The following is a 24,891-nucleotide window of genomic DNA, read 5'->3' as shown; positions in this document are numbered from 1 at the left end:
GACCCTTGTGTTCCTCAAAATCATTTCTTAGTCAAATTGGTGTCCATGGCAACTTCCCTGTTTTGTGTGCTTATTCAAAATGAGACTGTGTGACTTAAGAGACAATAACCTATTACTACTGAACAAAAGAGCATGTTATTGTCCATAAACTCGATTGACAAAACCACACAGCTCATAATTCTACAACACTTATTATTTATTAGTATTAATGTCTTTACTTAAATGTTAAAGCCTTCTTTTCTTCTATTTTCACATTCATGCACATAGGAGTTTAAGCAGATCTGAAATCTTAGTTCAGTGCAGGGCAAAGCATTTTCTCACAAGAAATGGCCAGACACATGACCATTTAAAAGAATTACAAGTATAAAAATTAAGCCTGTAGGAGTTTACACACCATTCCCTAATACACCAATAAGTATTTGCTACTATTAAAATCATTCTCTTGGTTTTGTAGCATTCTTGGGTTCTAGTGGTTCCTTGTTTAGTGACTCACATGTTCAGATTTCGTCTGGTGTGGACTTCAGGTTGCCTCTGATTACTGCCTGTGGTCTGGCCACTGCTTTGAATAAAGCGATGCTGCAAATACATCTTACCACAATTACAGAATATTGTGCAAAAAAAGAACAAAGCATTGCCATAAATGTGTGTATTTTTATTACCATTGGCACAAGTGGAAACCTGGAGAAGAGCAGTGTATTTAAAATGCAGTTAGAACAATGGGCTTCCAAATTGTCATTTTTATGTGGCCTCAGTACCATAAACATATTTAATTCATTTCTTCAATTCATTCTAACGAGTGCATCTATTATGGTATGGTGCATTATGGGACTGTGCACTAATTGCGGGGCTGTGTAACAATTATGGGGTTGTGCAATATCTGTGGAGTTGTGTAACAATAACAGGGCTGTGCAATCACAGCAGGGCTAAGCAATAGGGTGGCTTTGTAGGCTGGCAGCTAGTATATGTGATGTATGTATGTGAATGTGTAATTGAATACATTGTGTGCACAATTGTGTTTGTTGTCACTCAAAACATTCAGTGCAAGAAAAATTTCCCTGAGGGGACAATAAAGTATGGTATGTCTTTAAAAAATCTTAATCTTATTCTATAGATTAGCAGGTTATACTAATAATCTTGGCTCTTAAATCAGAATGTAGGATGTTTCTAGGAAACTGACAGGTAGAGTTTTTCAGTTGAGATCGAAAAATATACAATTACAAAAAGAGATCTCTTTTCTACTTTGAAACACTAAAAACCCCTGCGTCTGTGCTGCACTGTCACTGCTGTAAACACACCCTGTTGTGTTTTAGTTCTCCGGCTGTTTCAGCTCATTAGTCAGATTAGCACTGAGTAGTTTTGTGTTGTAATGCTGAGGTAAACTGTATTGGCTATCTCTGGGCAAGGGCTGCTAGATATTAAAATTAAAATTTGGTTCTTACCTGGCAAAAGTAGCTTAGAAAAGGTACGCCTATTCTTAGCACTAAAAATAAAAGCTGTTTTTAAAAGGACTTTAGTTTTAAGGGTGCTTTTCCATCTCCAGAACATTTAAGAAGGCCTCTTCCACCCAAACATTTAGTGATCTCTGTACAGCATTTCAACAGAACTTTATACCGTGTTTTCTGCACTCCTCGGCACTGTGCAAAATACCTGGATCCTAGGCATTAATTGGTTCAGCAAACACTTGCCAAACCCTTTTCTTATGATAAGTGATTATTCATTCATTCATCTTCAGTAACTGTTTAATCCTGAGGAGGTTCATGGTGGATCTGGAGCCTATCCTGGCAAGGTGGAAGAATTCTCTACAGATGATAGGAGAATCGCAGGGCACCTTTCATGCACACATTGACACCTAGGTGCAATTTAGCATAGAAAATCCATCTACCTGCATGTTTTCTGGACAGTGGAAACCAGAGAACCTGGAGGAAACCCATGCAAACATGAAGACAAGCTCCACACAGGGAGTAATCTGTAATCTCCTTCTTCGAGCCGGTAGCAAGCATGCTGAGAGCTATTACCTGAACTTAAGATGGCACATGGAACACTATATCAAAGTGGCAAGCGCAGTGTTATTAATTTATTTCATTAATTTTACATTAATTAATGTAAAATGCTAAACTGTAGTCAGGAAAAGATTTTAGAGCTTTGAGTCTGACTGACCGAGCTACTGTTTGTTAGCTAGCTGACACTGGTAATGTAAGTATAAGTAATGTACCAACTGAAAATATAGTGATAAACACAATAGTAAACATATAGTCAACATTTACACTCAACACAACCTTTTTTTTTTTTTTTAAATAAAATCTCTGCTCTCCATGATGTTCATCTAGCTCTGACCCATGCACAGACAAGTGTGCTCTTTTATGCTCCTCTCGTTCCGTCAGTAGAGTTCATTTAAAAAAGAGTGACTGGCTAACCTTTCCAAGATATTCGAGTGATCATCTCTGGTTCTCTGATTTCTACCCATTCTAGGCAGCTAGGTGAAAATCTGGACAACTGTAGCTTATCTCCTACTGCAATACATGTACTATTTCTCATTGACTTACCGTCTTGCACAAATGAATCGCAAACACTAAAAATCATGTAAATGCCCTTCTCAGTATTGTATATCTTATCTGATAGATTAAGAAAAAGGCATTAGCACTGCAATAGCTGTTTATTTATGAAGTTAAATCAGTTGGTATAATGAAATGTAAATCACAAATATTAAATAATAATTGTGTGAGGATTCCTTTAATGTAATAAATCATTTCTGGTTCTTAAATTAGATCATGCATTAAAGATACATTTTTTTTTTTTTACATGGAATTGACTCGTCAAGTCATAGATGTCACGTGGATGGTACGCTCTATTTGCATGGGCAGTGACAGCTGTGCTGTAAGATGCATTATTTTTCAGTGAACTTAAAAGTTTCCGTGTTGCTTGACGGTACATGTGAAGAATAAGCAGCAGTTGATACATGGTACACATCTGTAAATAGAAAGAGATTTTTTAAAATCAGTATTTGAAAAAAAATAGAATGTTGTTAAGACATTGAGAATGTGTGTTTAATGCTCAGGGACACAAAGCAATACACAAGCAATTTGAGAAAGATTTGGCACAACAGAAATTATTCATAAAATAAAGCAGAAGCAGTAATATGCCTAGCTAATTAGAGCTTAATTTGCAAATGAATGTTACTTACATCTCCTTGGGAATATGTGGTAGAAACCCCTTACTTTAGAAGGTGATGAGCCTTCAATGATGCTCTGAAACGTAAAAGTAGTGTACAAGTTACTCACTTTGTAAGGTTACGGAACTCAAATGTTATGTACTCGAGAAAGTATTATATTAAACGTTTCTATTTTTCAGTGCAGCTTTAAGATAAAAGGCCACACAGAGAACTGGAGTGAAAGTGTGTTTACCCCAGTACGGTTAGAGCTAATGTTCTTCTGCTTCCACCTTCCTAGCAGCACCCCAAAAATCTACAAAAACAAAACAATGAACCATTTCAAAGTATAATGTAATTCAGTGCCATTTAGATAAACTGCCATTTACATTTATATTGTTAAAAAATGACCTTAGAATTGACCTAAATGTGAATCCTCTACATTATACCGTTCAGAATATAACTGATATAAACCTCATATGAATAGAAATCCATTATTTTAAGGTGAACAAAGATTTGACTGTCATGAATTATTTACTCCTTTAAGGTTCTTTGAAGTGTTCTTAAGGGTTCACTGGTTTTCCTCTGCAGGAGACCTTAAAGAGCGTCAGAAATCAGAAAGTATTTCTGATTGTTCTGGATGCCATGAACCCTTAAAGAAGCTTTTTTCTAAGAGTGAAGAGACTTTAAACTCAAAAACAGTTCTTGTGTTTAATGTGGTTTTGGTTCATACAGGTACACGGAAGACTGCACACGAACTACTGACAATCTAACATTCCTCTTTTGGAGGCTCCCATTAGGGGACGCCACTGCGGCTCGTTGGTCCGTGTATTTGATTTGGTGCAGTTTTTACACCGAAAGCCCTTCCTGAGCTTGGAACCGGCACTAAGAGCGCCCTGTTGCATGCAGCCCCAGTGGCTGTGCTTGGTTCCCTGGTTGGAAATCAAACCCGGACCACAGCGATGAGAGAGCTACTCTCTTAGAACTCTTAAAACTACTGCTGCTAGTGTTGCCCTGAATCTGTTTATGTGTTTATTGGCTGCTCTTTGCTGGAAATTAGTCAACAAACAACCTGAGGATATGAAAATACGCACCTTATTGTCCATCAGAGTTCCAAGAACTAAAATAAAGAAGCCCTTTGAAGACATAAATAGGACACATTACATATAGTTATTCTATCCTTCATTTAATTTATATATATATATATTAATTAAATGAATTTAATAAATATATATATATTATAAAATAACATTTGAAACAAGCAAGATGAAAAACAATCTTAAAATAGCTTGTTGACAGCCTGATTATTGTTACTATCTATTCTGTATAGACATTTATCAGTTTACAATACTCACTTTATTGTCATTTGTATCTAATTTACTTTGCTTGTTTGCTTACTCTTAAAATAACCATTTGTGTTCCTCTCTAAATAGCATCACATTAACAAAGCTAAATGGTTAAAATGATATCGGTGCTGTACATCATTCAAATAATTATTTTTACTTCATAGGTCGGCTGCTGCATATGTGCTTCTGCAAAAAAAGAAATAAATTGCAGTGTTGCCTTCTCCTTACAATACAAATGTATGAAGATGATACTGGTACCTGTAGTGAATTAAGGATTGCAAACACCAAGTGAATCCCAAAGGCTGATGACACCATGGTCCCAATCCCAAATCCCCAAGTTAGACCAAAGAGAGGTGTTAAAATGCTCACACACCTGGCAATCATTACTATGGCATGTTTCTCATCTCGTTGAATGGTGGCACCAGTTCCACTCCTCAGTATCTTACATACAATTATTATAAGCACCAGGAGATTTATAGCCACAATGGCCAGGGCTGGAATCACGAACGCCAGTATAGCCTTAGTTTTATACCAGTTGAGCCAACAAGTATTGTCTTCTTGAATGTATCCTCCATTTCCAGATGTTGCTGCAATAGTAACAATGGCAATTATTAATGGGGCTCCATAGCCTACAGTAAAGGCTATGGTCATCATCACGGTCCTGGACATCCTGGAGAACACTACGACCGTGCGGTAGAGAAGCAAGAGCGCAGACAGCAGCATCCAGAAGAAGAGAGCGAGGTAAAAGAAGTGGATGAAGAATGTCACTGTACTGCAGGGACCCACTGGTGTCTTCTGCCCTTTTTTCCCAATTGCTGCTCCAATAATGAAGCATATGTCCGCAACCAGCAGGGACAGAGCGATGTTGACGATGGAGACGTGGCGCATGTAAGATGTATCAGTTTTTGACATTGATTTCCAGATAAGGCTTTCAAAGATAAGGCACAAAACCAAGCTGCCCATTGAAATACATACACCAATGTACGTTATATAGGCCAAGGTTTCATTATCCGGGATAACTGGTGACATCAGGATAGAAAAAGAGGTTGTGTGGTTGCACTCGCATGTTAACCTTTTAGTTTGATTACTTAGTGGCTTTAGTTCACACCCAGCAGAGTCCCATGCGCCAGTTCCATTTAAAAGGTTAAAGTTCCAAAAGACACACTGTGGGTTTCCTAATGACTTATTTTTAACATCAAAAAAAAGGGAGACATTGTTCACTCTCGACTCTCCTTCAATCACAGCTACGTCTCCATTGATGCTGGTGTGAGTTTCACTGCCGTCACTGTAGGTTGCACTTCGAACAGGTAACACACTGTTAAGCTCAGAGAAAATAATGACGGTGACTGGGAATGATCTGCTAGTGTCTGGAAAGCCTATCTGAGTAGTAGAATTTGGGCTAAACATTTCATGGATTAAGGTATTCAAATTCCTTATGAGCTGGATATTTGATGTTGATATGGAAAAATTCTCATTTGAGAGACTGCTTCCAATACTTTGGATTGACTGAAGAAGCACAGTGCTAGCATTCTGGTTTGTATTGTCATCGTTGAAACTCTTCCATGTTTCCTGGGCTTTCTCTGATGTAATGACAGCCACAGTTTTGAGGAAATCCTGGAAATTGAGATGTGTTCAATTAAACAAAAGTGAAGATGAGACAAGTAAGACATACAGTATCTAGCTTTTCTATTATTATCAACAAATAAATAAATGTTGCTACACACTATAATACCCTTTTGCAAAAAATTATACTCTTATGCACACTATACTATCCTCTCACTCACTTTCATATCTGCTTACACCCACAATCATACTCTTATGGCTTAAACAGCAGCTCATACTTTTATACTACATATGCCACATGTAATAAATGTAATCATCTTTAATCACATGTCCAGATATAACGTAAGGAAAGTGTAAATATAAATATATATACATACCTCCATCGTGTTTTTGTCCACTGTAAATGATTGTGTTTTTGAAATATTAGCAAGTCTGCTGAGTAAATCAACAACTTTCAAGAGATTCACAGGAACTGTGGTTATATTCTCAGAATTCTCTTCTGCAGTGTTACTGAGATTAGCAGCAAACAGTGGCACTTCTTCTACGTCTAAATACTGGTGTTAAAAAGAAAAAGATATGCGCAGATTAAGTTATCAAGCAGCCAACCACAAATATGTTTATCTTTAACAGGAAGTCAGAGTATTACTTCAGCTTTATCTGCCAGGTTCTGGATGACACGAAGGGTGCAGTTGTTAGATATTATGCTCCACTGGCCTGTTTTATTACACACTGCCCACTTAATGCCAGTCTCATCTCCCTCACATTGTCTGAACGCTGTCTGGTTTACAGTCCCAACGCCGAAGCTGCTATCAGAGCAGTAGAATGCTAATGGGGAAAAATATGTGTATGAGTATATAATTTACACATGATTCTAACAGAAATATCAAAAACTACCATAATTATAACAGAAATAGCCAACAGAATTGCATAACAGTCTGAGAAACCGTTATAAATGCAATTCAATTCAGCAAACAACCCCAAATGGACATTATGAATTTTATGTGACCCCAAGCCTCGACCACTCTACATTTTTTTTCAAATTCCATATTTATAATATAGGACTATAGTAACATTTTAAAATATTATTTCAGTAAAATTTAAATGTGTAACATAAGTGACTAAAAATCAGAGGAATATTCCTTGGACAGATTTTCCAGTCTATTGGGAAGTGTTATGCAGCAGTAAAACATGCAGCATTGTTCACACACTCGCTGCGTATCTTATGTACGTTCTGAAGATTTAAAAGCGACATCCACTAGACGACACATCAGAGCCAAAACATTCCTGTCCATCAGATTTCCAAGTCGACCAATTTTATACACAGTGATGTTAAACACACTGATGAGCTCTGTTTCTCTTAAAACCTTCCACTGTCATCCTGACTGTTGTCATGATCAGCACCACTAATTGAAAACTCTGACCTTAGATTTATAAAAGTATTTACTAATCTAGAAAATCCAGAAGACTGGTACACAAACCAGACCTTTCGGTAGGTTTGATAGCGGCATGAGAAATTAAAAAATAAAAAAACTAACTGTACTAGGAAAACCAGTTAGTGTTAATGCTCAAGAACTGGATAGAATGGTACATAAGCATGCAATTTGAGAGACAACGCTGGTTTGTTTAGTGATGGCAGGTGAACAGGGAAATTTGTCAATTTTTTTTTTTTAATCACTGAACTCCTACAGTAGTGTTTTAACAGGAATTTTCAGGATTTTTCAGGAGAGTGAAAAGACTAAAATAACATGTTTTCTAAAATAAATGAATGAAACCAAAGAGGAGAATTTCTCGTGACCCCATTTGTAAATCAAATCCCAGTAAATCAAATGTAAATCATCTGGGAACCCCTGCTTTAAACCCTTTTATGTACTGTACCATATTTTAAGGAATTAGATGGAAAATCTGCCACTATGTTTAACAACATTGATTTCCCATCTAGGTATAATCTAATGTACGATTTTAAAAAAAATAAGAAGAAGAAGAAGATGATTTTGCTTGAAGGAGTTTTGTCACTAAACCAACATTAAAATAAAGAAGTTTGTCTTGAGAAACTGCTGCATATCTGTAAACTTGAAAATGTTTTAAGGATTTTTTAAACTCTTTTAAAGAGTTTTAATTAATAAACATTTTACCAAACATTTGATTAGAACGACAACAAAAAAAAACTCTGAAAGACATACAGTATGAAACTAAAGAAAAGGGATGTGATAACTCACCTTTTTTGGTTATAGTGATTGATATGTTTTTTGAGCTATAACTTAACACACTCAGGCTGTTCTCTGAAAGTCGACATGTGAAAATGACTTGTTTTTCACCAGCCTCACAATCCTGTTTCTGGACAGCAAAGTTGTACGTGATGCAGCCGGACCCTGGACCTACGATACAGAATACTGAATTCTAATGAATTCTATTGAATTTTTTTTTTATAAATGTAATGTTTATGTTCAGTGTCTTAACAATTTTCAAATAGTTGAGTTTATTCATTTATATGATCTGTAACAAAGATCCACTCAACAGATTCTGTGTAATATATTCATTTTGTGTATGACCTGGAGGTGTCAGTGGAGACAGGGAGTCCTTGGTCCACTCAATTGTATAGCTGCTGTAGGCACAGCACTGTAGCGGTATGGACAAATCATCACATTTAAACACTTTATCAGGATCTACTTGGATACTGGGATATGGCTGAATCACAATTCTTTGCCACTGGATAAATCTCAGTGAATTGTTTTCGGTTATGCATTCATATACACCTGTGATATACATGTGTTTATAAAGATAACAGGAAAGAAGACAAGATCACACAACATTAGGTCACTGAATCTATACCGTTTTTTGGGTATAAATCTCAGTCAAGGACATTGTTTTCATAAATAGTTTCAGGAAACTAGAGAAACAAGATCTTGTGAATTATTCATTACTCACCACTGTCAACTGCACTCACACTTATTACTTTAAGAGTGCGGTTGTTATTAAGGATGTTATATTTTACAGAATTTAGAAAAGGATCAACTCCATCCACTCGCCATTGAATGTTTCCCATTACTCCAGTTGGAAGAGTACAATTTAACTGCACATCCTGCAGAGGATATATTTTTCCTGTGCTTTGGACTAGGTCATACTCCACTGAAATATAAGAATATTAAGAATAATACAATAAGCCACTGAATTTCATGTATCTTTTAATTCCACTATTGTATTACTCTCATTACTTGAGTGGCACCAGCATCAGTGACTATTAAATCTGTGATATAATGTGTACGTAAATTTAAAGTAGTCAGAAACACTCAACACTAAAGGCTAACTGCTGAAGACAGGAACCGTTTGAAATGTGATATAATCAGTGAGCAATAAAAGAAATAAAACACTTACCACTATAAGCAAAAGCATTTTCAGCAACTTTAAATCCATTTGCAGTAAGTACTTGAGAGAGCTCTGAGTTTGCCGATCTAAAATCAAGTTCATTCGTGGTTGTGGTAATTGTAAAGTCTACATTTATGCTGCCAGGCCTAACAAAAACACACACATAAAACAACATTCCAAGAATTTACCAATTCAACCAAAAACAGGAAAAAAGTGCCATAATTTCACCTAACCTTAAGGCTTCTGAAATTTAGAAAGCAAAGCTGTTTACCTGAACCTGAGAATTCTCACAGAGCCAGGTTTGTAGCCAGCCATGTTTCGGTAACTACTATTAATCTGAAAGAGAAAAAAATATCTACTGACTGTTTCTACAGACTGCACTTCTGTATTGGCTGCATTTTATTTATTTATTTTTATTTTTTTTTTTTGAAGTGCAAATATTAAAATGACCAGCATTTATTCACCGGTTCAATAAAGGTCACTCCTAATTTATTAAAGCCAGGTCTCTTTGAAAATCTTCTTAATATTTTATACCATGCAATACCTAGTTAGATAATCATTTATTTTTATTTAAATACTGACATACTTACCAAATTCTCAAGTGTGGTTTTATATTTGTTGTACTTCGCACTGTTTTGGTTGGTGAGTGCAATGTCAAACTTTTCATCTATTGTCAGTGACATATTTTTTGGGGTCTCTACCAACAGAAAAAAAGAGAGGATTATATGTATTTATGTGTGTGTGTATATATATATATATATATATATATATATATATATATATATATATATATATATATATATATATACTGTGCAAAAATACTGCACTGTACAGTAATGTGCAAAAGGCTTAGGCACATGCAAATGTTATAGACGAAAAAAAAATGAATGAAAAAAAAAAGAAATTAAATTTTTCTACATTAAAAAAATACTATAAAGAGCAGTAAACAGTAATAAATGAAACAAAGTCAATATTTGGTGTGACGATCCTTCGCTTTAAAAAAATAGTAGTCTCAGGTACACTGTGTGCAGTTTTATAAGGAAATGTGTGTATGTATGTGTATGTGTTTTTAAATGATAGTATTTTGTCTCATTATTTGTGTCAACATATTTGATGCTGTTAATTTAAATAACACCACTATTGAAATATACGCAAAATATTTGTCATTACTAAAAATCCTATATTGTTTCTTCATTTGCTCTCAGTCTGCCTGAACTCTGTTGTTGAGGATACACACAAGTAAAATCCCTCTGTCGTCCATTATCATGGGAAAACCAAAAGAACTTTCACACAAGAGAGACAGATGGTTGTTGATCTGCACAAATCAGGTAATGGATATAAAATTACACAAGATTACACTGTACCTAGGTGATCGTTGACACCAAGCACATCACACAAGGAAACTTCTTTGCTTCCCTGATTTAAATATCTCAGCAGCTGTCAGCCAGAAGTCTCTCCAGCCTCTCACGCACCAATGCGGAACTGAGATATACGCCAGCTTTTGTCTTCCATAGAATACAATAACGGTTTCTAAATATCCATTCCCTCATAAGCAAGACGTGCAATAAATCTTCCAGTAGTCTGATACCAGATCAGCTCGGCGGTTTACAGCGACCATGTGCACAGGCCGGCCCTTCCTCCTTTTGTACAGTGGCATTTCCTTTGTCTTAACTGAATGATTAGTCTTACCTTCATTTATGGATTTGTCCTGGCTGGCTTTCTTTAATTATTCTTCTCATGTTTATTTCTTCTGTAATTAATGGCATTAATATGAAACAAAACTGGGTTCCCAAAATTGTCATTTCACATTTGTGTGCAGTTAAAATGTTAAAAAGGCCATTTAAACTTGCTCAAATCATCTGTAAATAAAATTGCACTAATCCATGCATTAATATGGTTTGAAGCTGATCAGTGGAGGTTTTCATTACTTAGTCTTCCTATGCTTGAATTGACACACTCTCAGAAGCTCTTGTAGGATACGAACCTTTTTTCCAAACTTAAGGGATTTTTCATGAACAGCAAATCTCATATGTAAATGCTCCTATGAACAATTTACCAATAAATTCATTCATATCCAGCATGATAAATGAAAGCCCAATGTGTTCTAAACAAATACAGATAGGAACAGGAAGCGCACTATTCCTTGGCAGGAAGGGCAGATTAGATCTAGATCCCATCTGCACTTATCCTGCAGCAAGCAAAAACATTCCTCCAGTCTAGACCATTCGAATACAGATAGAGATTCAAATATGTACACCGTTCAGCCGTAACATTAAAATCAAGGCTTCCCAGCAGAACATTGTCCAGAGCATCACACTGCCAGCTTGCCTTCTTCCCATAGTGCATCCTGGTGCCATCTCTTCCCCAGGGAAGTGACGCACACACACCTGGCCGTCCACATGATGTAAAAGAAAATGTGATTCATCAGAGCAGGCCACCTTCTACCGTTGCTCCATGGTCCAGCAAGATGTGATGCGCTGTGTGTTCTGACACCTTTCTATCAGAGCCAGCATTAACTTTTTCAGCAAATTGTGACCCTGTCGCCGGATCACTGGTTGTCCTTCCTTGGACCACTTTTGGTAGGTACTAACCACTGCATACTGGGAACACCCCACAAGACCTGCTGTTTTGGAGATGCTCTGACCCAGTCGTCTAGCCATCACAATTTGGCCCGTTTCAAAGTCGCTTAGATCCTTACGCTAGTCCATTTTTACACTTGCCCATCAACTTTGAGAACTGACTGTTCAGTTGCTGTCTAATAAATCTCACATCTTAACAGATAATCACTGTAACGAAATAATCTATATATATACATATACATACACATACACACACATACACACACACTGTACATGTACATATATATATATATATATATATATATATATATATATACTGCCTGGACAAAAAAAAAGGTCGCTGTTTGGGTTTAAATAAGCAAATACTTAAGAGCCTATGATTGGATCATTACTGCAGTGATTAATATGTTTCAGCTGGCAACAATTCTTTAAACCGTAACTGGTGTGTAGCTTCTCATTTCTTAAACAACCATGGCAGATTACGTATCCCATGGTCGTGGAAAAGATGTTACTGAAGGGGAAAATTGTTGGCCTGCATCAAGCAAAGAAAACAGCTAAGGCTGAAATCACTGGAACTGGGTTTTGAAATGTCCAGTGCATTATTAAAGCCTGGAAGGATAGTGGTGACCCGTCAACTTTACAGCAGAAATTTAATCTGAAAAAAATCTTGAATGATCGTGATCGGAGATCTTTAAAACGCTTGGTGATGTCACATCATAAAAAAATCGACAGAAGAACTCACGGCTATGTTTACTAGTGAAAGTAAGAGCATTTCCACACGCACAATGTGATGAGAACTTACAGGATTTGGACTAAACAGCTGTGTGGCCACAAGAAAGCCATTTGTTAGTGAGGATAATCGGAAAAAATGACTTCAATTTGCTAGAGAGCATAAAGACTGGACTGTGGAGCAATGGAAAAAGGTCATGTGGTCTGATAAAATCAGATTTACCCTATTCCAGAGCAATGGGTGTGTCAGGGTAAGAAGGGAAATGCATGAAGTGATTCACCTGTCATGCATAGTGCCTACTGTACAAGCCTCTGGAGGCAGTGTTATGATCTGGGGTTGCATCAGCTGGTCAGGTCGAGGCTCAGCCTCATTGTGTGGCAATAAAATGAAGTCAGCTGAGCACCTGAGTGTCCTGAATGACCAGGTTATCCCATCAATGGACTTTTTCTTCCCTGATGGCACAGGCATATTCCAGGATGAAAATGCTGAGATTCATCAGGCTTAACTTGTGAAAGAGTCGTTCAGGGAGCATGAGGAATCATTTTCACACATGAATTGGCCACCACAGAGTCCTGACCTCAACCCCATTGAAAGTCTTTGGGATGTGCTGGAGAAGACTTTACGGAGCGGTTAGACTCTCCTGTCCTCAATGCAAGATCTCAGCCAAAAATGAATGCAACTCTGGATGGAAATAAATGTTGTGAAGTTGCATAAGGTTGTTGAAACAATGCCAGGACGAATGCGTGCCGTAATCAAAGCTAAATGCAGTGCAACAAAATATTAGATTGTGCGACTTTTTTCTGGCCAGGCAGTGTGTATATATATATATATATATATATATATATATATATATATATATATATTAATGATACATAGTTATGCTTATCACCCTATCCTGCAGGCACAAAAAGTTTTGAAATTAATTCATAAACCTGCCAGGAGACCAGACTTTCTCTTAATGTGGTGTGGTTTATTCACTGAGGTGAATAACACTTCAGTGGTAGTGTGGTTTAACACTTCAGTGATATCAACCCAAGTTTCCCTGTATGTTACAGTACCTGTTATAATACTGCCAACTACAGGTCATTAATGGCAATTGTGTGAATATAGCTTTGTAATTTGAGCATCTGTTTCAAACACTGAGGGCTTTAGTTTTGTGCACAACCACAACAAATGTATAGGATTGGTGCATTATATATTCTCAGTGTAACTTTATAAAGGGGTTGGATTTGAATGAACACTTTATCAACAGCTATAGGATATTCTACTAGTAAATACTCTTCTTCTTCTCCTTTCAGCACATCTTTAAAACCTGTGCTCCTGTCTGGCTGCTATAACCATTTCTAACAACACACCTGATGCCCTGTTTACACAGGTCTTAGGAGGCAAAGATGATTCCACACACTACTCACCACCACGACTTGTCCAAACATTAGTAAATAAAATGGGATTTGTAACCAGATGCACTTCCAAATCCAATTTAGCTCATCAGTGAATCATATAGCCTAGTCTTGATTTTTATCTCTTGATTTCAATCACATAATTATCAAAGTTTCATCAATACATCAATACAAAAAACAGGAGTAGTATCATATGGGATCAAACAGTTTACTACTTTACCTGTTGCTGGGGGTGGAGTTGGACATGTTCCATCTATGAGATGAAAAGTGAAAAATGAATACGGGAAAAACCTTTAGCTGTTTAGTAAATATTTTAAATTCATTTGGGAGACTGAACCTGTCTATACTATCTGTGTGTGAAGGAAAAATTTTATATCATACTGAAAGGTACCTTTCGTCAAGCCCATTTTTAATGAAATGTTGGTCATTTGGGAAACATATTTTCATTGGTTTATGGTCATTTGCATACTATTTGTAGTATAGTTATCAAGACATTAAATCAAATTTAAAAATCTTCTTCAAATTCATTACCATCTTCTACTATTGTTTAGACACAACAGACTACATAAATTGAGTATATATTAAGATAGGTAACATTCCATAATTAATTTCTTATCCCATTAAGAACAATAAAAGGATTTAGAAAATTGTCCAGATTTTACAAATTCACATCCAATCTTTTCTCAAATTAAACATGAACATTTATGGTCTCATTTACTTTAGGTCAATCAACACAGACATCAACATGAATGATTTTTTTTTTCCAAAAGCTTTTGTAGTGTTTCAAGTGTGTTTTTGTTTTAATTGCCTCAGAATCCCTTGCTGTTGACGACCAAGTGGCTGATCATCAAGAGCAACATACTGGGTAAGAGCTGTTATATTCACTCACTTAGCTTTTTCTGTAGACGTTTTTTCAGCTGGTATTGGATGTTGGTTTCAGGGCATCTTTACTATTACTAATATGAGTGAATGAGCATAAGATAGGGCCAAAATCCAAAAGCATTATAGCTATCAATGCATCCCTACTTCAAACTGTTGCCTGGAGTTTGTGTGCTCTCCCTGTCCATAGACTCGTGACACATTCTGCAGTATTAGTATCCTTCCACTAAATAGTTGTGGCTCACAGAAACCATAAGACTTTTAATATTTGCAGGGAATTTGCAGATAGCTTGCAATATTTTCCTAAGCAAGTGCGCAATTTAACACATTACCTACTTGTACCTACTTGATATGTTACTTATTGGCTGGCAGAACTGTCCATCACTTGGAACACCATTGATGCAATAACAGGAGGAATTGGCGGTGCCATTATTGCATGGCCCATATTCCATGCACTTGTCACATGGCCAAAAATACTGATCCTCACACCTGCATTGGTATCCAGTGTCATTTAATTGGCACACTGCAAAAATTACAAAACAAACAATAAAGTAAATTGAAATTGGTATTTTGGTTTCTTAATGAATGAAAATTAGTAAAATTAGTAAAAGTAAAATCAATAATGTTACTGTGTTAGTGTTGTTTATTCATTACGAATGGAGGTTTTAAACACCATATATAATCCAGGATATCTTTTATCACTTACCTCATATTATAACTCTGTGAGGAAGCTGGAGAACATTATACCACAGACAGTATGTTTTTTAAATTGTTGTTTAAGTAACACATACTCTTAAGTAAATCATACTGTGCATACTCTCAGGTGCTTTTAGAATATATTTATAATAATTTTCTCAATCAGACTGTTGATTGGTTCCTTCCCTTGTTGTGTGTATTATTTGTAAAAGTACACTGAATTCCAAACTTACCAGTGGTTATTTCCACAGAAGAGATTTTAGTGGAGTTGTCTATCTGAAGATTGAATAATGATTTGAGTTGCTGTATCAAAATCACTTCAGAGACATTTACCTCTACCACCACGATGTATTGCACTGCATACGGACTAGCTGGGAAGGCAATAAAACTGTGATTAACTGTTTAATCTTAAATATGTCCATATAGTTTCATTCAGTTTGCATTAACATAATATAAAAAAGATTTTTTTTTCTAACTTAGTCAATTCCAGCCCACTAGCCAGCTCTCCTCTATCATATAACAGCTACCAACATGGGAAAGAGAAGGCTAAGACATAAAGCCACCAACTGCTGCTCATGCTACATGTCTTGACTAGCGTCACTGTGATTAAAAGGAGAGAGATCTCTGGATGATAGGGCAAATGCTTTTCTGTTGCGCCACTCAGGACCCCTACATATTATTAAAGTTAATTGAGATATTTAGTACTGAATGTTAGTTAGACATGTAACTGTGGCTCTATGAACCCCATATCACAACCAGGACGCTTGTATAACATCTGCCTACCCACTTGTGCATGTGCAAGGGAGATCTTTAATGGACTCCAGAACAAGACAGAGGTGCCATGCATTGCTCCTACCACACCACAGAGGGAAGGAAGGAAAGAAAAGCATATAACAAGCCCTAGTGGTTTGTCCAGCTCTACCAAGGAGAATCATAAATGGCAATGTGTTGACTGTAGTAGCAGAGATTTCAAATTTGTTCTGCTGCACCCTTTACTCTGCAGCTCGCTTGTGGAATAGGTTACACCTCCATCAGTATGTAACAGGCCTCAGGTGGAATGAAAAATCTGCATAAGAAGCAAACTTCAGCTACACATGGGTTCAGGAGATGGAATTGCTCCTCACGATGATAACTGTACTCACTGAAGCCATTAAAGTTTCTTCGGCTACTATATACATGCATAGTTCTTCAAAATAAAGTTGAACTAGTATGGACAAATTTTGTAATGAAAAAATATATATATATATATATATAATTAATGATTAATTACTCTGCCTAAAGTTTATGTCAATGAAAAATAAGTATTTTTGGCTAAAAAAAATGGAAGGAAGATAGTAGGAAAAGGTTCTCTTCATACAAAATCAGGTGCCCATGCACACACACACACACACACACACACACACACACACACTTACAATCCAAACAAACCACACAAACCAGACTGCTCAGAGAACTGCACACAATTCACAAATGAGCAGCTTAATGCTATTGCCAGGGAGAATCTGCTGCACTTTCATGCTTCTATTGATTTGGAGAGCTGTGATTGGTCAGCTGATCCCCAGCATCACCATGGGAGTTATAGTCTTATATTCACCCCAATACAACCCCTACTGACCCCCACTAGCAGGACGCCATCACAGCAGGCAAGAAGGAAAAAGGGAATGATTGCTGTAAGAAGGTGGTATTTATGGTGAATCATGCACCATTATGCGACCTTGCTGGAAAACAATGTGCACAAGTGTTTATTCAGCTCTTATGCATGTCCCTGGTGCTTAGGATACCAGTTACATATCATTTTTCAGATTATATGATTGATATTGATGTGACATTAAAGAGTAATTCAACAGATTATTTTATGGAATAAAATGGAATAAGTAGTTAATAAATCAAACATAGAAAATGGCTTTCTTGCTTACTTTCTCGTTTTTGTCTTGAGTGATTGAGTTGCCCATCTTTGGAATTAAGCTGAGAATGAAAAAATTCAACATATTATATTATAATAAAGCAATTATAGAAAGGATCTTTTACAACAGCAAACTTGTGAGTTCAAGTCATTAAAAGTTTAGACATAATAATAATAATAATAATTATAAAAACATATAATAAAAACATCATTAATGAATTAACTGCAAATCTATGAATCTGCTACAAATCATGATGAACACGAAACGGTAATATTCTTTTGTAATGTGCTCTTCAAAGCAAAACTGTAATTTAGCACGGAAAATTACTGTAGCAGAGAATCACTGCTTTAAACATTTCTATTACGACACATTTGCAGTTAAAGGAATCCTGAAATTCGGTGCTGGAGCACCCTCAGCACCCATACTCCCCGTGTCCTTGTCTATAATAGCTGTGCTTTACAGTAATGGGAACTCTTGTATACTGTAAAGCTACCTCAGCAGTGTAGGCTGATGTTTCAAGGAATCCTTGTGTTTCCACAACACACGTTTTCATTAGTAAGATGGCTGTGAATGTCAGAAGGTAGTTTGACGTCTTTTCTATATGGTGACAAGAGAAAAAGTGAGAAATTAAACATGCTTCATTGATACTGCACTCAGACGAAAAAGCACAACCAGTGCTAATCAGTCTGCCTGATTCCAATAAAACATGTTCATAAAAGCAGTTTAATGTATATTCTTCATTATGTAATAACCTGTAACATGATCCTAAAATGGCATTAATATGATTAAATCCTCTGGCTGGTTTTATTACTCCTGCCTCCGCTTCAGCATCTCCTCCAAAATTCAGGAGGTTTTCCATCTTATATATAACATACAGTACATACTGTGTCCTTATTGTGTGAGCTTTCTGAATGTCATGCAACTGCCACCTTGCACACACTCTACTTTCTGATTGTATCTATTAAGCATCCTCAATACTTGAATAATCCTCTGAACTAAACTTGTACAGTATGTCAGTGTAGTACAGGAGTACAGTATAGCTCAGGTCCCCGGGGCCACGGCTGTACTAAAACTTCAAACACAGCAGATTCAGCCTCCGCCTTTTAATTAGCTTAATTATCCATCAGGACTGGAAGTTGCCAGCCATGATCTAGTCTGAATCTGTAAATACAGCACCCAAAATATTCCCTTCCCACGTCAATGATGTTTCCAAGGAAAACAGTAAGTGTCATATTTACTAAACATTTAGGCTGAACAGGATGTATGCAAGCCGACTTTATTCCCCTTTGACATTTTGTCTTTTAAAAACATTAATAAATGGAATGAATATTGAAATATAAAATGTCAATCTTGCTAGTTTACCTGTGGTTGCCATTTTGCCTCTTTAGATTTTGGATTCTGTTGTCCTGAATTTTCAACAGGCTGTTTGTAAAACAACATATGATGATTAATTTTTATTTTTTATTAAGTTTTATTTCCAGACATACATGTTTTCATATACAATTTTTAAAGATTTAAGGGGAAAAAATGATATATACAATAATAGATTAAACCTTAAGGCATGACACTACAGGCGAACAGGGTCGTTTTAACAGTCAATCCTTGCCTGTGGATTGCTTGTATTCTTACCGTTATTTATTGCATTGTGTTGTATTGTATTGTAAATTTGCATTTTTACACAAATGAGACTGCATCTAATTAAATGTGTACATTTGCATACGTTCTAAAAACCAAAACTGATCTCAAGATGAATTAAAATCAGTTCACTGTGTACGCACACTGCAGAGAATGACCTTTATAGAACAGTTACAATATCATTTATTTATTGTTTAATCTATAAAATACCACACATAAAATCATTTTTATGCCATTTTTAAAAATGTCTTGGTATAAAAATGTATTACAAATCCAACAATTATCAACATTTTGAGAAATTCCTCTGCTTCTAATTAGGTACACAGATGCATCGGTCATTTAGAAATTGTTTTGGTTCTGAAGAATGAAAAAAAAGAATTTAAGAAAAAAATTTATTTGATTTCATGTACTATTTTTACAGTTGTAAGTGTGATTACTAACAAGCAGAACATTTAGACTTTCCAATGTCACCTAAATCATTAATTCAGCTTGAAAATGTAGCTTAGGAAAGATTTGGCATGTCCATTTGCTTAGTTTCATGCGGTAGATAACTTGCTATACAAAAATGATACAAACATAATCTGTTTAATAACATGATATGATATGATGGTACACTCACCGTCCACTTTAATAGGAACACCTGTACAGCTGCTCATTCATGCAGTTATCTAATCAGCCAATCATGTGGCAGCAGCACAGTCATGTAGATACAGGTCAAGAGCTTCAGTTAATGTTCACATCAAACATCAGAATGAAGAAAAAGTGTGATCTCTGTGACTTTAGCTGTGGCATGGATGCTGGTACCAGATGGGCTGGTTTGAATATTTCAGAAACTGCTGATCTCCTGGGATTTTCACACACAGCAGTCTCTAGAGTTTACACAGAATGGTGCGAAAAACAAAAACACTGAGTGAGCGACAGTTCTGTGGGTGGAAACACCTTGTTAATGAGAGAGTTCAGAGGAAAATGGCCAGATTGGTTTGGCTGCCAGGAAGGATATCAAAACTCAAATAATCACTCTTTACAACTGTGGTGAGCAGAAAAGCATTTCAACATGCACAACACATCGAACAGCAGAAGAGCACATCAGGTTCCACTCCTGTCAGCCGAGAACAAGAATCTGAGGCTATCATGGGCACAGACTCACCCAGACTGGACAGTTGAAAATTAGAAGAAAAAAATATACATAAAAATCACCCGGTCTTTTTCCAGTCTTCAGCTTTCCAGTCTGGGTGAGTTTTTGCCCGTGATAGTCTCAGTGACAGGAGTGGAACCTGATGTGTCTTCTGCTGTTGTAGCTCATCCACCTCAAGGTTTCAATGTGTGCTCTGAGATGCTTTTCTGCTCACCACGGTTGGAAAGAGTGATTATTTGAGTTACTACAGACTTCCAGTCAGCTCAGACCAGTCTGCTCATTCTCCTCTGATCTCTCTCATCAACAAGCCTGCAGAACACAGCATGTTTTTTGTTTTTCACTCTAGAGACTGTTGTGTGTGAAAATCTCAGGAGATCAGCAGTTTGTGAAATACTCAAACCAGCCCATCTGAGACCAACAACCATGCCACGGTTAAAGTCACAGAGATCACACTTTTTCCCCATTCTGATGTTTGATGTGAACATTACCTGAAGCTCTTGACCTGCATTGTGCTGCCACATGATTGGCTGATTAGATAACTGCAGAAATGATCAGGTGTACAGGTGTTCCTATTAAAGTGGACAGTGAGTATTTATGTGAAACATCATAACTTGGATAGATAAAATAATTAGATATGGTACTGATCTGATACCCAGATACCCCAGATCCTGTAACAAATGATAAAGTTTGGAAATTAATTTGGAAAAGGAATGTATTTTTGAAATTGCAACTGTTTACACTAAACTATATTTATTACATTTACAATGAAAGTCATTTTTGTGTTAAAACTGTAAAGAACATTTTAAAGCTCAGTAGTTTTAAAAGAAAACAGTATTGGATGAGTATCAGTATTGACTGATACTCAAGGTTTCAGTATCACTATCATCTGTGGTATCATGCCAGCTCTAATAATGTTTATTTTTATGCATACAATAAATTAAATGCATGATATTTAATTGTTTTAATTAACAAAGGGGCAATCTTTCAACTAAAAAATAAACTGTAAAATAAGTCACTAAATTAAAAAAACAAAAAAGGCTAAACAATTTCCCACGCTTTATAAACACACCACTTGCTCGCAGCTATATCAATAATAATAAAAAAAAAACTCATTTCATTAGAACATTTAAATTAAAGTCAAATGCACCACTTGAGAATTGTAAAATACTGTGCATATAAAGTGACCTGAGTCATCGATTAATCCGGGGTGGATCAAAGAAACATAGCATCAGATCAAATATTGTTGACTAAATTAATCATATAATATGTGCTTTAAAAAAAAATGTATCTAGTTTTATTAAAAATAGTGTTAACACTATGCTTAATATACCCATAGAGAAATACCATATAACGACTCAAGATGTAAAAAAGAGGACAAACACCATGACTGTCTTTTGCTTCTATCTTCAGTGAGTAGTTCTCTAATGATATGCTACTAAAGTTGTTTTGAGAATAAGCAGCGTAAAATATTTCATCTTCAGTTAAACAGGGAATTAGCTATCGATGCAGCAGGAGACCATACAAACATACTTGAAATTCATTTCAGGATCATTCATGAATGCCATTTGTCAATGCTATCAGTCTTTTTGATTCCATACTTCAATATTTTTTAAACAATAAACAGATTTTAGCTAGAGATAAGCCGTATAAATTACTTCTGTATGCATACTTGCCTATTGCTGCATTAGACATGTGCCATGAATGTGTTAAAAGATTTATTGTTACAAGCACTAGACTGTTCAGAGTTACAAGTCAATATTTTTATTCATTTTTTATATTAGGCTTAACTTGAAAACATTCAGCTTTCCCCTATATCCCTACATTTTTTTTTTTTAGAAAAATATTCATTACTTTTACCTTGACTCCAACAATCGGCCAACCAAAGCGTACACTAATCATCTGGCTACAGGTTGGAGACTCAGTGCTTTCCCTCTACAGCTGACCTGCATACAAAACAAATACAAAACTTCCTGGAACAAAGCAATACACCTTACTAACAGTCTAGTCTAGTGGGTACTCTCCACCAAGTCTTTAATATATAAATCATATTAAAAACATGAAAAATGCTATAAAAAATAAAAGATGTCCCTATGTTAAATGTTGTTCCATATTTAGATATGGGCTATATTAATTTTATTCAATTATGATATCTTTCTGACCTTAAGCCTTCTAACACCACCACTACCTCACCTAAACACAAACTAAAACAGATAGTTCAGTAATTATTTTGAAACAGGAACGAACAACACAGTTTGTGGCTACTAAAGACCAATTCATACAGAAAGCTTTTATGAACCATCCAAAGTAACATCACTCTATTATAATAAAATACATTTGTATTGCACTGTATGTAAACTGGGAAAGCACTAAAACTTGTAAGCTTTTACAGAGAGTCCCTGAAGAGGGGGAAAAAACACCTTTAAAAAAACCCTTGTGTAAACAGAAAGTCTGGTGCGCATAAAAATTTGTCATTTTCATGAAGAAAAAAATTATGCTATTGCGACATTGGCTTTGGTCCAGCTGGGCCTTGCGACATAAGCCCAACAATTTTTCTTCCTTAACCCTTTCCAGCAGTGCACTGGTGTTCCATTCTGCTGGCGAAATGGAAATCAACTTATCGGACATTTTCAGTCAGTATAAACAAATTAATTATTTTATTGCCACAAGTCTGTTATCAGTTTAGTCAGGACACTGTTGGGTTTCTGTGTGTAGAGTATCATGACTCTGTGTTTATATGCAGGTGAGCAGGGTGATGGGAAAAGGGAGGGGTGTGAGCCACCTGCTGGGCAAACAATTCACACCTCTCCACAGTAACACTGGTATAGAGATAATGAACAGCACAACTAAAGCTTTTCTGATAGTAAAACACTGTCTACAACTGCCACAATAAAGTAGGCTAGGTAAAAAAAACATGGAAAACTTATGAAAAACTGCAAATTCTACAGAGTGTCTACTTTCATATGAGGCCCTACCCACTACTGTGGGGTGTGACATCGCAAATAAATTCAATGCTGAACAAAGGCACACCCAAACAGGCAGAAATAACATTTTTTGGTGCATGTGAGAAAAAGGAAAGTGTCATGCCAATTGTTGTCTATGGACAATGTTGTTGCCCCTGAAACAATGTGACCCCGAGACAGTTTGCACAGTATGTGGCAGTAATCTTTCAGACCAGGATGCATGTAAAGTGACCCTCCTGCATATAGCATATCATGGCACTTCATCAGCTTGTAGAATGGTATTTTAAATTTGGCCTTAATTATAAAGTGCTTGCGCTATGACAGTTATTTTATAACAGAAAGACATGAGGTCAAGAAGTCTGTTCCGCAGAAAGGGATACACCAGCACAGAAGAAGCCATCTTATTTATTCAGGATCAGCTGCAGTCGCCTGGGCAGCTTCATGGATGTCGGTGAATGCTTACAAAAACGTACAGAAATGGTGAGTGTGTTAGCTCTAGGTGGAGTGGCTTAGTGGTTAGCATGTTTGTCATGCACCTCTAGGGCTGGGGGTTTGGCCTCTGCCCTGTGTGTGTAGAGTTTGTATGTTCTCTCTGTGCTTTGGAGGTTTCCTCCCCCATTCCAAAGACTTATTGGTATCTCTAAATTGTCTGTAATGTGATAATGAGGATGTGTGTGATTGTGCCCTGCAATGGGTTGGCACCCTGTCCAATGTGTCCCCTGCCTTGTGCCCTGAGTTCTGCCCCCCCAGTGACTGTGTGTAGGATAAGCAGTACAGAAGATTGATGGATAAATCTTATGATATCTGTATTAGCAGCTGTATGGATGATACTTTGGCTGAATGCATATTTTAGTGACCGTAAAATAGTTTGGGGTGTTTCCTCATACACAAGACATTTGAGTGCACTTTTAGATCTACAATGCCATGTGACCAAGATATGTACAGCATTTGCAACATTGCCACGGCTGAGTCACAGATGGATTTCCCAAAAGACTCTTATGGTGCAGTAGACTTGCAAAACCTTAAACCGTTTAAATCATCACTGATGCTTTTCTCTTCTGGATTGTGATTGTGACTGAACTTCACAGCACTGTTTACTGTTACCTATTTCACTAACATACTTATATGACATCAGTACTATAAGTGCAGTAGTTTGTTTTTAGATGTCTATATTTTTTTACAGATGTGCCACATGATAATTGAGGGGAATAAAGTTGCGGAAGGTTTCTTTATATTTGCTCTTGTATCGGACCTGAAGCAGAAAGGATGAAATTGAGGAGACGGGTGTTTCTCATAATTAAATAGTCCTATCGTGGCATCTCGTGAGAAAATGGTATTTACATTGAGTTTTTATTAACTGTCATAAGCAATAGGCCTAAATGCAGACAAACAGCAAGCTATAAGAAACCTGTGCAAAAGTATAGTAACTCAGTTCAATTTATTGTACAGTATACTGGGTTTGCAAGGGTTATTTGGTGTATCACTATTGTCTTCTGCAACACCCAGATGACTGGATTGTATTCTGCCTCAAGTGAACATTGCCTGGATTAAAAGCT

At 36.4% G+C, this 24,891-nt stretch overlaps 1 protein-coding gene across 3 annotated transcripts; it reads right to left on the bottom strand.

Annotated features, from left to right (window-relative positions):
- Positions 1–2,634: 2,634 nt before the first annotated feature.
- On the bottom strand, positions 2,635–22,324 carry LOC113546780 (adhesion G protein-coupled receptor F5). 3 transcript variants are annotated; one of them, XM_053242404.1, is made up of 20 exons: positions 22,233–22,324; positions 18,968–19,027; positions 18,099–18,202; positions 17,618–17,666; positions 15,935–16,072; positions 15,352–15,528; positions 14,347–14,379; positions 10,008–10,114; positions 9,689–9,753; positions 9,427–9,563; positions 8,980–9,180; positions 8,604–8,807; positions 8,271–8,429; positions 6,701–6,879; positions 6,432–6,608; positions 4,750–6,105; positions 4,240–4,281; positions 3,402–3,461; positions 3,182–3,245; positions 2,635–2,967 (listed from the first exon to the last, which is right to left on the bottom strand). In XM_053242404.1, the coding sequence occupies exons 2-20, from the start codon at positions 18,978–18,980 to the stop codon at positions 2,885–2,887; spliced, it is 3,348 nt and encodes a 1,115-aa protein (XP_053098379.1). In that variant the 5' UTR covers positions 18,981–19,027; positions 22,233–22,324; the 3' UTR covers positions 2,635–2,884. The 3 variants fall into 3 exon arrangements, 2 of the variants coding, with proteins under 2 accessions (XP_053098379.1, XP_053098380.1); XM_053242405.1 differs by lacking the exon at positions 22,233–22,324 and adding an exon at positions 19,860–20,743; XR_008305300.1 differs by lacking the exon at positions 2,635–2,967 and having other exon boundaries at positions 4,865–6,105.
- Positions 22,325–24,891: the final 2,567 nt, after the last annotated feature.

The sequence above is a fragment of the Pangasianodon hypophthalmus genome, chromosome 19 (genome assembly GCF_027358585.1).
Source record: "Pangasianodon hypophthalmus isolate fPanHyp1 chromosome 19, fPanHyp1.pri, whole genome shotgun sequence".
NCBI lineage: Eukaryota > Metazoa > Chordata > Actinopteri > Siluriformes > Pangasiidae > Pangasianodon > Pangasianodon hypophthalmus.
The sequence above is the reverse complement of the archived record's forward strand: the minus strand, read 5'-3'. Positions and strand labels throughout refer to the sequence as shown.

Coding starts and splice junctions, on each gene's coding strand:
- LOC113546780 (XM_053242404.1), bottom strand. Junction 6,609..6,700: donor ACCTGGCAGATAAAGCTGAA/GTAATACTCTGA, acceptor TTTTAACACCAG/TATTTAGACGTAGAAGAAGT. Junction 6,106..6,431: donor TGGACAAAAACACGATGGAG/GTATGTATATAT, acceptor CTCAATTTCCAG/GATTTCCTCAAAACTGTGGC.